The sequence below is a fragment of the Callithrix jacchus genome, chromosome 15 (genome assembly GCF_049354715.1).
Source record: "Callithrix jacchus isolate 240 chromosome 15, calJac240_pri, whole genome shotgun sequence".
NCBI classification, from domain to species: domain Eukaryota; kingdom Metazoa; phylum Chordata; class Mammalia; order Primates; family Cebidae; genus Callithrix; species Callithrix jacchus.
The window spans coordinates 33,204,962-33,219,988 of record NC_133516.1 but is presented as its reverse complement, the minus strand read 5'-3'; the positions used below and the strand labels follow the sequence as shown (position 1 = coordinate 33,219,988).

General features: G+C 52.9%; 1 protein-coding gene across 10 annotated transcripts in view; it reads right to left on the bottom strand.

Annotated features, from left to right (window-relative positions):
* Positions 1-552: 552 nt before the first annotated feature.
* Positions 553-15,027, bottom strand: part of MAPKAPK3 (MAPK activated protein kinase 3) — a 31,368-nt gene continuing 16,893 nt past the window's right edge. For 3 of the 10 annotated variants that reach the window (XM_078350979.1, XM_078350978.1, XM_078350981.1), the window contains 11 exons: positions 10,573-10,737; positions 9,435-9,574; positions 8,109-8,173; positions 7,558-7,637; positions 5,314-5,437; positions 4,819-4,986; positions 4,068-4,143; positions 3,594-3,718; positions 3,031-3,116; positions 2,653-2,733; positions 553-1,956 (listed from right to left, as the gene is read on the bottom strand). In XM_078350979.1, the coding sequence (XP_078207105.1) occupies positions 1,804-1,956; positions 2,653-2,733; positions 3,031-3,116; positions 3,594-3,718; positions 4,068-4,143; positions 4,819-4,986; positions 5,314-5,437; positions 7,558-7,637; positions 8,109-8,173; positions 9,435-9,475 (999 nt within the window). In that variant the 5' untranslated portion in view covers positions 9,476-9,574; positions 10,573-10,737 and the 3' untranslated portion in view covers positions 553-1,803. Of the gene's footprint in view, positions 1,957-2,652; positions 2,734-3,030; positions 3,117-3,593; positions 3,719-4,067; positions 4,144-4,818; positions 4,987-5,313; positions 5,438-7,557; positions 7,638-8,108; positions 8,174-9,434; positions 9,575-10,183; positions 10,738-15,027 lie in introns of all 10 variants that reach the window. The other 7 variants (XM_078350974.1, XM_078350975.1, XM_078350976.1 and 4 more) reach the window with 3 other exon arrangements.

Sequence of the window (15,027 nt, the reverse complement as noted above, 5' to 3'; positions counted from 1 at the left end):
ATGAGCTCTTGGAAAACTGGGAGGTTTCAAGATAGGAGCTGGAGGAGAAATGCCAGTTAGAGCCCTCCTTGAGGCTGCCCGCAAGAGCTCCTAAGGGGTGAGAGTGCTCTGTTACTAGAGTAGTCAAAAGACAGTCTTGCAGCATCCCACCCCCTCCCCTCCTCGATATTTTCACTGCCAAATGAAATCTGGCAGCTTCTGAAAATAGCTCAGTGCTGCAGCAGGCACTCTGCCCGCCCTTCAGCAGGCTGGCACACAGCTGGGGGTGGCCACTGTGGGCAGACACTGGCACACACAGGGCCGGGGGTAGGTGTCACACACACTGCACAGGGGCGGCACAGAGCTGGGAGGTATGTGGCAGCTGCCATCCCTCAGCTCCTCTGACCTTTCTATGCCTAGCAAGGACTCAGTGGCCTTGGAATTAGCATGGCATGCTTACCAGGCCTGAAGCACCCCCTCCAACTGGGGCAAAATCACTAGAGAATGTGAGAAGCTGCCCTTGGGCCACTTTTGTCCACCCCTGTAGACAAAGAGTAAACCAGGAGCCAAGAGGAAATGATGAAATGGTGTTTATTACGATCTGGATGTAAAATCCAGCAGTGTTGTCCTATCTGACATGGTCTAGGGTTTCCCAGCCAGTGAGACAGGGGCCAGGAAGGAACTAGGCTGGGTGTCAGGCACTTGTCAGGCAGTATTAGGCACTTGGCACCCTGAGGCTACCATGATGGGGTGGGGCTGGGTAAGCCTTGATCAGCCAGGCAGGTGTCCCTGCCCCTACTCAGGCCCAAGCCAGGACCAGACTTCTGAGCAGAGCTCGGTCACATTCCCCAACCTCAGGTCTGACCCAGAGTAAAGAAAGAGACCTCAGGTTAATGGGAAGCCTCTTTAGCCCTGCTCCCAACCAGCCACTTTCACACAAGTACACCAAAATGTAGCCCCTGACATCAACAGAATGGGTCTTTCCTGCCTGAGATCTGGTGAGCAGGTGGGTACAGGGGAAGTATACTGGCTTTTGTCACAGTGACATTTTCCAAAGTGGAAAAAGGTTAAAAATATCCCTCACCTTAAGTTGAGATGAAAAGCCACCCTTTGGGGTAAAGAGTAGCGACGGGATGGCAAGGCCCAGGGATTCCCTCAGGAGAGAGCGCTGAGTGCCGTCCGGGCTGGGGATGCAGCAAGGCAGGGCTGGACTGCACAGGGAGACAGGCAGACTAGCCCCTGCAGCCTCAGGGAGCCCAAGGAGGAGACTGAGGGGGCAGCCAGTGTGCGAGAAACCAGCCTCCCCAGTAAGGCAGAGGTGAACCTTGGATTGCCCTTCTTCCCTTATTCGCTCATTCAGCATTCACAGACAGCAATGTGGTCCCTGGTCACCATGACAACCAATGGCCAATGCCTTTCTCAAGGCCAGGCCCATCTGCCCACCCCGCAGGGGGATGTCTCCGTGGAAGACGTGGAAGATGGGAAGTTCAGCCACAACTCCCAGTGGCCTAGAAGGCTAAGGCCATGTATCAGGGCAGGACAGTGCAGAGGCCTCACTCGGGCCACCCTGGCTAAAGGTGCTGCTGCAGCAGCAGGCAGCTTCCAGGCCATAGGCCCTGCCCCTCTCTAGGGCTTGAGCCTGGGCCAGAGATCTGAAGGAGGTTTAGGGTCAGGGTCCTCCATCCTGAAGTTCCAAGTGACACATTAAAACACAACAAAATCCTTTTGTTAAAGGAATGACCCTGGGCCCTCCTGGCCGGGGCCTCAGCACACTCCAGTCTGCCATGCAGGCTCAGAGGCCCGGCTCCTCCAAGTCCCCATCAGCTACTGGTTGTTGCAGCCTTGTGTGGCAGAGGAGCTGCCTGCCTGCTTTTTCCTCCTCTTGTTGAGGAGCCGGTTGTTAGAGGTCTTCAGGTCCTTGATCTTCACCTGGTCGTAGTCTACCCGCATAGTGGCCAAAGCACTGGTCATCTCCTCCTGGGGACAGACAAGATTAGGGGGGCACTAAGAGATCAGGATGTACTGACCTTTGGAGTTATCACCCCCTGCCTGGGCAGCCTCTTAACACATCAGTGACAGGCTGTGCTGCCTTTGTGCCTGCTGTGTGCCCAGCACTGGGACAAGCCGTTTGCATCACATGATCCTCACTGCAGTCCTCTGTGGTAGACACTAAGCTTATTCACTAAGGCACAAAAGGATAGTGATTCCCTGGGACCACACAAAGGGTAAGTGGGATAGTGAACTAAACCAGTTCCACCACAGAACCACTAGACCTGCAGACAACACCATCTCGCTAGGTAAGCAGCGCACTGGGGCCTGGAGATTGTACTGCTGGAGCTGCTACCCCATGTGTTCAAACGTGGCCTCTGCTGGGTCTAAAACCAGGCTGACCACCCTCCCAAATGTTTTGGTTATGAGGTTGTCATCCAAGCTCGGTACCAAAGCCCCATTCACTGAGGAAGTGAGCCAGGAGCAGCACATTGAATGGAGTAGTGTGGCCCAGTCCTTGGAGTGCCATGGTTGGACCACTGCGACAGTCACCGACACCCAGTGCTCCAGGCATAGAAAGGGCCCAAAGACCCCAGACCCTGGGTAGCTACAACCCTGAAGTCCCTTTTGCCAAAATCCTGGAACCTGCAGTAAGAGACAGAGACTGAGGCGGAGCCCACCCACCTTGACTTCATCCCAATGATCTTTGTCCTCCTGCAGCACTCGGGCCGTGTGGAGTGGGGTCTGCGGCACCACCATCGATTGCTGGAAAAAGTCCCACGCCCATGGATTAGAAACTGGAGGCACCTGGGATAGCACTGGCTTCCCCTACTCCACCCCCTTCTCCCAGTCTCATATGGGAAAACTAAGGCTCAGAGCAGGGAAGAAGCCTCATTGGGGCAGTGGCAAAGCCAGGTTGTAGGTGAGGCCCTACTATCTACCTATGTGCATTGGCCCATTCCAACCCTGTATCAGGGCCTCAAGGCAGAGCCACCACCCTCCTGCCCTGCAGCCCCGCTCCTGCTGGACACCCTGCCTGCTGTGGGAGGAGGAGGGGCTCACGTTGATCCAGGGATGGTTCATGAACTGAGTGATGGTCAGCCTCTCTGTGGGGTCTGTCTTCAGGAGGAGGCGGATCAGCTGCTTGGCTAGGGAGGCCAAGGGAAGAGAGGGGAGAGGTAAGGTTGCAGAATTCCTCAGAGCCGGTCCCCCACCCTTCCCCACAGGCCACATGCTCTGCTGGGACAAGGGCTGCATGTGCTCCCAAATTCCCAACCCACAGAAATAGTGAGCTAACAACTATTTCTTGTTTTAAAGCACTAAGTGTTCAGGATAATTTGTTAAGAAGCCGTAGATAACTCATACAGGAGAGCCTGGTTTGTGGTCCTCAGAGGGGAGAATATGAATGAGGAGTAGGGGTCAGAATTTTAAGGAGGCAAGTTTTGGGCCTGTTTGGCAGATGTAGAAACTGAGGCTCAAGAAGCTTAGGGGACTTGCCTAGGGTCCCATAGCTGGGAAGAGGGGGAGCCAGGATTTGAACACAGGTCAGTTTGACACCAAAGATTTCCCAGAATGAAAGCCACAGGGGCCAGGTAAGGCAGGCCGGGGCAGAGAGGTTCACTCACCATCCTCAGAGACCTCTGACCACTCAGGATTGGGGAAACCATACTGGCCCAGGCGGATCCTCCTCTTCATCCCTGGGGAGATGGCCTGGCCCGTGTTGGAGTAGAAGGGTGGGAAGCCACAAAGGCTGGGGGAAGGGGGAAGTCATTTGGCATAGGGTAGGGGCAGTGGCAGGGTGAACCCATTTCCCCTCAAAAGCCCCTGACTGGGGAGAAAGGCAACCAGACACCATGACAATACAGCCCTCCGGACTCCCAGGCACATCCCAGGAATGCCATCTGCCCTTGGCATGGGGAGACCCTCAGGCACCTAAAGGAGTGGTATCCCATGACCAAAAGGGAAGGGCAGCCTGCATGAGGAGTGACACATACAAACCCCTCACCAAGGACATAGGGGTAGGGGACAGAAATGGTCCTGAGGGCTCAAAGTGGGGGTGAGGGCAGGAGATGGAGGCAGGGGGTGGGGAAGGTACTCACAGGATATACATAATGACACCCAGGGACCACATGTCGCATGACTTGTCATACTTCTCTGGACCCAGGACCTCAGGGGCTGCCAGGGCAGAAGGACAGCAGGGCTTTCAGCCTCAAGGGTCTTGGAGCCCAGGCAGGAGCCTAAAGCTTGGGCAAGGTGGGGAAGAGGTGCCTGGGTTGGGAAGTAGGACAGAGCAGACTGGCGTCTGGCACCTTTTGGAAAGGCAGCATGGGTGTGAAGTTGCAGGAGGAGAAAGCTCCCAGAGAAAAACAACCACTTTCAGACACACCCCCAGCTCCCCTGGGCCTGAGCCCCTCTGCCAGTCTCAACCTTGGTGAGAGAAGAGAAAAGAAGGCCAGTCTGGGCCTAATGGGAAACTGCTGTGGGTGAGAGGGCCTTGGCCTGCCAGCCGTTCTGTGTTCCTTGCCTCCCTGAATGCACAGCCTAGGTGACAGGCAAGGAGGAACCAGGGCAGGGCTCTGCATTCCATCATTGGCTTGGCTACCAATCCATGGGGCCTTTGTCTTCCCTGTGCAATGAGGTGAGTAAGCTAGAAGATTTCTAAGTTAAAATACTGCAAAACACATCCTGGTTAACAGAGTGCCATTTAAACTGTCTCAGGGAGCTTCCCACCGCTTCAGCAGCCCTCTAGGAAGACGTGTTCTAAGGGAGAAAAGCCCTTTGTCATCACCCCACTCTCAGGTTAGGGGGCAGTTTTGGCAAGGAGCTTTTTCAGATCTGGGCGTTGCCCACTTGAAGAAGGGCCGGGAACTTTTCCAGGAAGCATGAGTATGTACACACTTCCAAGCCCTGGCTTAGGCGACCCTCTCTCACAAGGCAGGTGACTGGTACCCTTTGTCCCTCCAATGTAGGAAGAAATGCCTGCCCACTTTCTGAATATGAATCCTAGGAAGACAAAAACTAGAGAAAAACAACCGCAGTTGGGCTCCGTCCCGAGCTGATGGCAGCCTTTTATCACATATATATTTAGAGCTGCTGTGATGTCATTCAGCTCACAGGCCACAGCCAGAATTTTCCTGGATCTATTTTCAAAAGCAGAAGCTGAAGTTTGGGAGAATATTTTTGCAGCCTCCGGACCCCCACGTCACCCGCCTCCATGCAGACAGAATTCTCCCCCTCCCTCCTTGCTGGGCTTTAACCCTTTGGTTTCTGCAACCCACTAGCTACCCCACAATACAGCTGTATACGTTGGGGTGGGGAGTTACAAATCATGTCCCAAGGACTCACCCACATAATAGGGAGTATAGCAGGGTGTCTGCAGGGCATTTTGGGTGGTCTCCTTAGCAAAGCCAAAATCGGTGAGCTTAAGTACTGCGTCTTTCTCCTTAGATGTGTAGAGCAGGTTTTCAGGCTAGGCCAGGAAAAGAAAACATTGGTTTGGAGTTAGGAACCAGGCAGGGGCAGAGTCCCAAGGTGATCTTCAGCCAGACTCCCCAACTCCAGCCCAGTACAGAAGGAGCCAGGTCCATTTATAAAAAGACCTGGGCCTTGCCCACCAATATGGGCCAAATATAGAGAAAACCAAGGTGCTACCTTCATTCACAAAAGGGAAAGCCAAGGCAGGTGTTCAGCCAAGGCTGTTAATGACCAAGTGCCATAGAGAGCCTAGGGGCAGGAACTTCTGATTCTGAGTTGGTGACACTGCCATGAAATGCCAGAGCAAGGGTGCTAGGAGAACGTAGCCTGCTCATAAGCTAGTGTTTCCAAGCACATGTCCCATACCCAGCCTAGAGTGAAGCCTACAGGGCCAGAAGGACAGCCCCATTGAGGTTGCTCAGGTGAGAATGCCTGGGTTGCTCAGACCCCAGGAGCTGCACGGAGGCAATCTTCCTGTGTCCCGGGAGTAGCCAGGGGCCTGGCAGATGAGGGCAGTGGGGAGGTCTGTCCCTGAAACTGGTTTTTAGTGAATGGGTAGGATGTAGGCCCATGGAGAGAAGCAGAAGAGACCCCCAAGCAGAGTGGGGTAGAAGGATGGGGTGCTGGATAGAGCTGTCATTTAGAACCAATAGAAGCTATTTCTCAGGTTCCATCTGAGAAGATCTGACCTTCTCAATTGTGATAAAAACAGAAAAGCAGTTTTAGTTTATCCAAGGGAATCTCCTCTGCAGAAGGCTTTTCTCTCTTTGGGAAAATAAAAGAAGCCAGGGTCCAAGTAAAGCAAAGATTCAGAAGGTATGTCTGTCTGTGGCTCCACATGTATCCAGAATCAAAGAATAACTGTGCAGCGCGGGGTACTCAGCCAGAGGGAGGACCTGATGCAGCAGCTGGAACCTCAGCTTGCCTCTGTCCAGTCTGAGGAAGAAATAAGCTAAGGAGGGTAATGTTCAAGGCTTGGGGCAGAGGGCCCAGGAGGAACAGACTCTGCTCTGATCGTGCTTACGTAGGCTGATGTGTGCACGTGCATGTGTGTGTTGTACATGCAGAGCTGCCTCGGTTTGCATTTCATCCATCTGATCCAGATGACCTCTAAGACCCAGTTTTCTCAGGATAGAAAATTTGGAGAGCTGAGCTTCCAGCTTCAAGACTGGAAGGTGACCCAACAACTAGCACTACCTCCTCCAGTGCCTTCCTTCCTCCAGTGCCCAGAAAATGGCTTCTTTCCCTCAAAATACTGGTATTAGAGGGCCTGATCTGTCAAAACTAAGGCTGTGACTTCACAAAAGCCCCAACGGGGCCAGGCACGGTGGCTCACGCCTGTAATCCCAACACTTTAGGAGGTTGAGGGGGGCGGGCGGATCACCTGTGCTCAGGAGTTCAAGACCATCCTGGCCAACATGGAGAAACCCTGTCTCTACTAAAAATACAAAATTAGCCAGCTGTGGTGGTGTGCACCTATAGCCCCAGCTATTTCGGAGGCTGAGGTAGGAGAATCGCTTTAACCCAGGAAGCAGAAGCTGCAGTGAACCAAGATTGCACCACTGCACTCCAGCCTGGGTAACAGAGTGAGACTCCATCTAATAAAAAAAAACAAAACAACGGCATCCGGCAGCCACTGCCTGAGGCCTGGCACATTGTGTATACACAAAATTTTTTGCTGAACAAGTGAACAAATGAATGAATGAATCCCAGTGCAACAACAACAGAGCCCTGGGCAAGTCACTTAATCTTTCTCTGAGCCTTGTTTTCCTCATCTGTAAAATGGGTAATGGCATTTATCCCACAAGTCTGGGTCAGAATGAAATGAGATGCTTGTCAGAACCTGCTGGCTTGAGGCAGGCACTCAGTTATTCTTATTACTATTGGGATTACTCAGTGTTTGAAGGAAACAAGGACACCCATCTGGTGAGAACAGAATGAGTATGCTGAAACTAGAGAAGAGGCTGAGAAGAGCAGTCCGGAACACATAGCAGAGGCTTTGAATGTGACTAAGAAGCCTAGCCTGCATCCAGTGGGTTCTGGATGCCACCAGGGATTGTGGAGTGGGATAGTATCCTCTTCCCTGGGCCCCCAACCTGGTTCCTGGAGCCTCACCTTGACATCTCGGTGGGCGATGTTATGGCTGTGCAGAAACTGGATGGCAGTGCCGATATCCCGCATTATCTCTGCAGCTTCTGCAGAAACAGACAGGGGAGGAGGGGGTCAGTGATGCCAGTCAAAGGTCAAGCTCTCACCCTATCATCCCTCCCAGACACAGTCTAGCACCTGATCAGCAAAAGACAAGAAGACAGTGACAGCATTCCTGCTACCCAAGATCTCTATCCTGGACCCCCACCCCAGACACCCCAGTTTCCTGCAAGAATACCCTCAACCCATCTAAATCTCTTTCATCAGTCCGGAGCTACTTCTCCCCAGCTCAACTCAAGGCAACACTTCCATCCCAAAGCCACAGAGTCCATCTTCAACAAAGTGTCCCAGATTCAGAGAGTCCCTTGTGGGGATGGACGTTGAGTCCCACCCTTTCTTGTTCAGTTGGGAAGACTGAGGCACAGAGAGGGACAGGGTCTTGCCTAGCATCACACACAACTCTCTGGTCCATACCTCTCACCCTGAATCCTCCTGCTGGTCCAGCTACATGCACATACCTCTCTCAGTGAAAGCCTGGTCGCCACGCTCCTGAATCCTGCTGAACAACTCACCACCTTCCATGCTGTAAAAGAGGTGATATAAGCAGAGATGAGGGGGAAATTGCATATCATCCTATCCCTGCCCCTGCCCTGAATCATAGGCCCAGGCTTCAGGCCCTACCACACTGCTCCTCCCTTACTAAACAGCCTCTGTCAGCCTCCCTGTCCCTTGGAGAATCTGGTACATGGCGGATTGTCAGCTTGTCAGCTTGGGTGGGCTGAACTGAACTCTTGGAACTAGAAGAGAGTGGTGGGCTCTGATCCCTGCCAAGAAGCCTGTGTGTTCCCAGTGGCACTGCCCCTACCTGACTGTGAGACCTTGGGTACTCCCAATCCCTTTCAAGTCTCTATTTCCCAAATGTGGGATGAGATGTTAATTATCATCATATGGCCACTGTTCTCTGGGCAACTATTTTGTGCCATGCCCTGGGATCCATGTTTTATGAGCACTGCTGTGTGATCTTGGGCTGGTTCTTTCACCTCTCTGTGCCTCAGCTGTCTCTTTTGTATAATAGGGATGACAGCACCAACCCCATAGTCATGAAGATTGAATATGAAATACACATGGGCCACTTAGAATGGAGTCAAGCACAGGGCAAATGCTACATTAAGATCTTGCCCACATTGTCATGCGAGTTACAGAGATTCAGAGAGGTTAAGAGCTGCCCATGGTCACACAACTAGTGGGTAGCAGAGGCAGGATCTGAACCCCAAATCTGAAGAACTGGCTAACTGGTACAGGAAGGGGGGACTTGAAAGGCAGACAGGGAGGAGCTGGAGCCCCAGAGTCTAAGGAATGCTGGTGCTGAGCCACAGTGTTACAGGAATAAGTCCAGAGCGGAGAAGGCCGCTGGCTCCGGGTTCTAGGCTGCAAGCACCCAATTCCTAGTAGGACCATGGGAGCACATACCCAGGTAAAAAGAAGAGAAAGTTGAGGGAAGTGTGTGGGTCCTGTTCTTCCCCAAATCCCCCATCTATCCACATTCAGGGATTGGGATCCTTCTCTAACAGCTCTTCCAGTCCTCCTCACAGGGTGGAAATCACACCCAGGGAGGCCATATTAACCCCTATGGTTTCTTCCCCACCCTTGAGGGAATGTTCTCACAGCCAACTCCATATATCCACAGGCAGGGCCTGCAGCTGCCTGCTCCATTACCCCTCAAGGGCTAGAGAGGCACCCAGATCTGCTACCTGAAAAACAAAGAAAGCCTCTAGAAGCACGGCAGGGAGCCTGGGGGCCACAGGGATGCCAAGGGGGTATGGAGACAAAGTGGGCCAGCATACCATTCCATGATGATGAGGAGACAGCGCTTGCCATGGTGCATGTTCTCATACACATCCAGGATGCGGACAATGTGGGGGCCACCAGAGGCCTGCCAGTGATGGTCCACCTCCTGCCGGGCCTTGGGGCTATCATACAGGAGCTGTGGGTGGGTGGGCATAGAAAGCATCAGGCTCAGAGCCCTCTACCCTCACTTTGCAGACAAAGACATATAAGCTCTGAGGCCTGTGACTTGCCCCAGGTCACGCAGCTTACAAGGGGCAGAATGAGAATTTGAATCCAGGTTTCCTTGACTTGTGGTCCAATGAGGCTCTGGACTTGAGGGTCAGTCCTGGGCTCAAGCAGCTTGGCAGGTAGTTCAAGGAGTCCCTGGGAGGTGGCTGACTGCTTCAAGGAACTTAGAGGCCAAAGAAGCCCTTGCCTCCCTTCTCAGGGGCAGCAAATAAAATGGAAATTGAGTGGGTTTTATAACCCATTCAAATCACAGAGCAGCCAGAAGACCCCAAGTCAGGGGCCACACATCCCTTGAGCCTCATTTTTATAGTGAAGATGACAGAGTTGTTCTGTTTCACAGGCTAGGGTTGGAAACTGTACATGTAAATTGTACAGGATGGCACCTGGTACATAGTAAGCCCTTGATGCTTCCCTTGTGATTCTCACCCAGCACATCTGTGAGAAACAAAGTAGAAGGTGCTGGGGAAAGGCTGGGTGGGGGAGAGGGTGCACTAACATGCAAATCTGCTCTACACACCTCAGCATGACCAGGAGAGTGCTGGAATAGGAAGGAAGACTTCCTGCAGGAGGGGTTGAGGCCTGTGTCTGTCAATCTAGCTCCCACAAAGAAACTGGCCCAGAGTGGAAGGAGACAAGGCCACACTCCTGCAGAGGCGAAGGTAATTAAGATTTCAAATTCTCCAGGAGTAGGCGCGAGAACAAAACTGTCACTACCAAGAAAAGTGCTTCTAAAATGAGTTGCTTGGTCATGACCGCCCAGTCAGTCCCCAGCTTCCAAGGTAACTTTGTAGCCTGCCTGGGAGCTGCTATGCAGTATCAGGGCGACAATGTCATCCCACCGTGAGAGAGGTGGGGCCATCTCAAGATGACCTAGCTGCCCAGCCTCCACCCTTATCCCATGCTTACAGACCAATGGTGAGGACCCAGAGGTAGAGACTGGGGGCAGGGAGGACCCTAGTTGAGGGAGATGACAGCCGAGTAGAGTGAGATGTGGGTTTGGGATGGAATTCCTCCAATGACTCGGTGTGACCTCAGGCAAACATTCACAGCTCCAAGCCGCAGCCCACAACTCTGTAAAATGGAGTAATAGAAAAGTCATCCCCACAGGGTGCATCCTAGCAAGGCAAGCATCCGGTGGGCAGGCATCAGGATCCTTGCTCAGGTTAGCTCAGCCCTGGACTGTGGCTGCCAACTAGCACCAGAAATGAACAAGGCCGCCCAGTGGCTCTGCTGTAGGGGGAGAAGGAGAAGTCAACATACAGGAGGAGATGGCCCAGAATGGGGACAGCAGGGACAAGACACCCCCCAGAAGGGTTGCTCACTCAAGGCCCAGCCAGTGACATTGTGTTTCCTAACGGAGGAGGGCTAGGGACCAGGGCTCGGATCAGCCCTGCTCAGCACCTGTAGGACCCTGGGCTGCCCCAGCCTTAATTTCCTCTTCTGCAGGATGGGGAGAATCAGGCCACTTTACACAGGGCACTGTGTGGGGCAGGCTCTGGGGCCGCACTTTCTACATAAAGGTAACCTGAGGCAGGGCAATGTCCCAGAGAGGGGAGAGGCAGGCAATGGTTTCTTGAGCCTGCTGCCCCTGGCTGTCCCTCTTTTCTGGAGCTGCTCCCCTCAACCCTAGCCTGGGAATACAGATAGTGCATGGAATACAGAGAGTCAGGGGCTGGAAAAGCCCTCCAGCAGCTCTGGGCCCCTGCTCCATTACCCAGAGCAGGCTGGGGGTATGTGTCAAGGCAGCTGCGGGCAGATGTTGCTGCCTGCACACCAAGGACCCTTGCTCACACTGCCCTTGCCTGCCAGAACACCCCTCAGGTCGGTGCCCATACAACTCCCAATCACCAGCTTCTTGCTCAACACTGGGCCCAGAAAGCCCCCACTCGCCTCCACCATGTCCTGGGGAGGCTATAGCTGGGAGTACCCCAGTCCTCAGCCACAGGAGACAAGATGCACCATCCTCCCTCCCTGCACCTGCTTCCTTCTTTGCCTCCTCCCCCTCCCTCTGCCAGGTCCCCTCCTCCCAAGCCTGACCTGACCATCTTCCTGTCAGGCCTCCCAGGCTGGCTCCCATACCCTCTCCTCACTGCCCGCCTTGTGGCATCTCACTCCCACACCAGAGTCCTCCTCCTCTCTCTTAAAAGCCCAAGCTACAGCTGGAATGCTTTCAGTGAGGTCCTCAGCCCTGCCTCTCCCCTTAGGACTTTAATCTACCTGTGGCCACAGACACTTCCTCACATCTTCCAGATAAATGCCACCTCTTCCCCTAGCACGCTGGGCTTGCCTTTTTTCCCCACTTCACTTCCTGCCACCTCTGGGCCAAAATCACTTTGTTCTGGCCTGAAAAATGTATGAGCTGTTCCCAAACAGGTCTCCCTCCCCAGGTCTGCATCTATGCCTGTGCTACTTCCTGTTGTGTACATTCTTGCCTCATCTTCTCCATTGGGTCAACTCCCTCTTTTTGAGGAAACTTCAGGGCTCAATTCAGATCTCTCCCCCACCCCGCCGGTCTTTCTCTCTTTCTTTCTATCTTTGGAAAGTCCTCCCAGCACCTTTCATACTGTTTTTGCCTCTGTTCCTCCTTGGAACCAGCTTGGAAGCAGCTTGAGGGCAGAGGAGGGGCAGGTTCACTTGGGGTTCCTGGCTGGGGCCTGGCAGGAAAAACTGGGCTCCTGAGCAAAGGATGGGAGGATGGGCCTGGGACTGGAGGTAGATGGAGGCAGTGAGAGGGAGAGAGGGAGGGAGGGAGGGCCAAGGAGGGGCCAGAGAGCCTTCCAGCCTGGGCCTGCAGCCTGTGCTTCACTGAGGTGGAGAAGCAGGTGGAGCTGCCCTGAGCTGGAGCCTCTCATGGCTTCCTGCCCCACTCAGTCCATATTTAGGAACCCATTTCCCACATGGATTAAAATAGTCCTTCTACAAGTGCCAAAGCCCTGAAAATAGGCATGGGGTGCGGGGAGGGCTGTCCCCAGAAAATATAATAAATGCCCCACTGGCATCTCTGCAGAGCACAGGAGCCAGAGCCCTCAGCCTGGACCCACGCAGGTCCAGCTGCAAAGAAATCCCTGAGCTGTCTCTCCTGACCCTTTGAGTTAACCCTGAACATAGCCCAAAACCTCCTAGACCCTCAGTTTTCTCATCGTCCTTCCCCATAGCCAAAGCCTTCTTCTCCTCCAGGCCTCCCCTCAATGTCACCTCCTCTCAGAAGCCCTCCCTAACCACCCTGTCTAAAAGAGACCTCAAGAGTCCTTCACTCTCTATTCATCATTTGTTTTTCTTTCTTTCAATATGTCCTTTGTTTATTGAGGTGTAGTTGGCATATAGTAGAATGTACAGGTCTCAAGGGTCCAATTCAATGAGTTTTGATGATTGCACACACCCTAGGGACCCAAACTTCCATCAAGACAGAAAACATTCCTAGCTCCCCAGAAAGCTCTCATGTCATTGCCCTTTTCACTTCCTGTGCAGCACTTACTCACAACCTGCAATTAGCTTGTTCCTTTGATAACTCTTTTTTTTTTTTTTTTTTTTGAGACAGAGTTTTGCTCTTGTTACCCAGGCTGGAGTGCAATGGCACGATCTCGGCTCACCGCAACCTCCGCCTCCTGGGTTCAGGCAATTCTCCTGCCTCAGCCTCCCGAAGAGCTGGGATTACAGGCACGCACCACCATGCCCAGCTAATTTTTTGTATTTTTAGTAGAGACGGGGTTTCACCATGTTGACCAGGATGGTCTCGATCTCTTGACCTCGTGATCCACCCGCCTTGGCCTCCCAAAGTGCTGGGATTATAGGCGTGCCTTTGGTAACTCTTTAAGCAAACACACACATACAGATATTGTACTTCCAATGTGCCTGGCTCTGTTTGGGGTACTTTATAAACATTAGGAGGAAAGGACTTAATTATCACCACTTTTTGGATGAGAAATTGAGGCACAGAGAGGGGAAGTAACTGGCCTCGAATCACATGGCTGATCCCCCAGACAGGCCGATACCAGCAGCCTCCCTGATCAGACTGTGGGCCCACAGGGCGGGGCCAGTCTGCCTGGCCACCTCTGGGTCCTAATACTGGGGCACAGGGCCTGGTGCAGAGCACTGACTCAGGTTATAGTTGTAGATTTTTTTTTTTTGGAGACATAGTCTTGCTCTGTCACCCAGGCTGAAGTGCAGTGACACAATCACAGCTCACTGCAGCCTCGATCTCCTAGGCTCATGCGATTCTCCCACCTCAGCCTCCCAAGTAGTTGGGACCACAGGTGCATGCCACCATGCCTGGCTAATTTTTTTTTTGTACAGATCGGTTTTATCATGTTGCCTAGGCTGGTCTCAAACTCCTAGGCTCAAGCCATCCTCCTGCCTTGGCTTCTGAAATGCTGAGACTACAGGCGTGAGCCACTGCACTTGTCAGTATTTGTAGATTTAATAAATCTATAGAGTAAGGGTGAGGGGAAAAAACTCTCACAACCCATCATGAGAACAAGATAAGATTAAAGGAGGCCCTAGTGAGGCTCAACAAATGGCAGACATGACAACCTGGCCAAACTTTCTCCCTGCTGCCCATGCGTAGCCTGTACCTCACCTACACTCTATGTTGAACCAGGCTTTACCTCGTCTTCCAGGGAGCCCACCATGACTACTCCAGTCCACAAGGCATTGCTGCAAGTTGGCCTCCTTCACATAGGTACATGACTCCACACTATTCTTCACAAAAGGTGTCCCAAAGTAAGAGCTCCATCTTCCCAGGCATGAGAATGAGCACAGGGTCAGGACACAGGAGGCCCAGGCTCTATCCCTATTCTTAGTATGACCTTAGGCCAGTCCCTTTTCCTCTCTAGGCCTCTATTTCCCCAATGTTAAGCTGTAGGGCTTAGGCTATACAGGGTAAAGAAGAGAAGAGAGCAACAAGGGGGACTTCTAGACAGGGGTTCCTTGCAAAGTGCCTACCATAGTCCCACTCCCATATCACTGCCCCCATGGAGGGCCTCTGGGTCCCCATGGACTCCATATCCACATGCCTAAGCCCACTGGGGGCTACCTGGAATGAGCAATGATGTCGTGGTTCCCAGTCACAGCTGGGAAGACAAGAAGATAGGAGGGGGCTGGGCACAGTGGCTCACGCCTGTAGTTCTAGCACGTTGATAGGTCAAGAGGGAAGGATCACCTGAGGTCAGGAGTTTGAGACCAGCCTGGCCAACATGTCAAAACCACATCTCTACTAAAAATACAAAAAATTAGCTGGGTGTGGTGGCAGGCACCTGTAATCCCAGCTACTTGGGAGGCTGAGGCAGGAGAATTGCTTGAACCTGGGAGGCAGAGGTTGCAGTGAGCCAATATCTCATCATTGCACTCTAGCCTGGGTGAGAA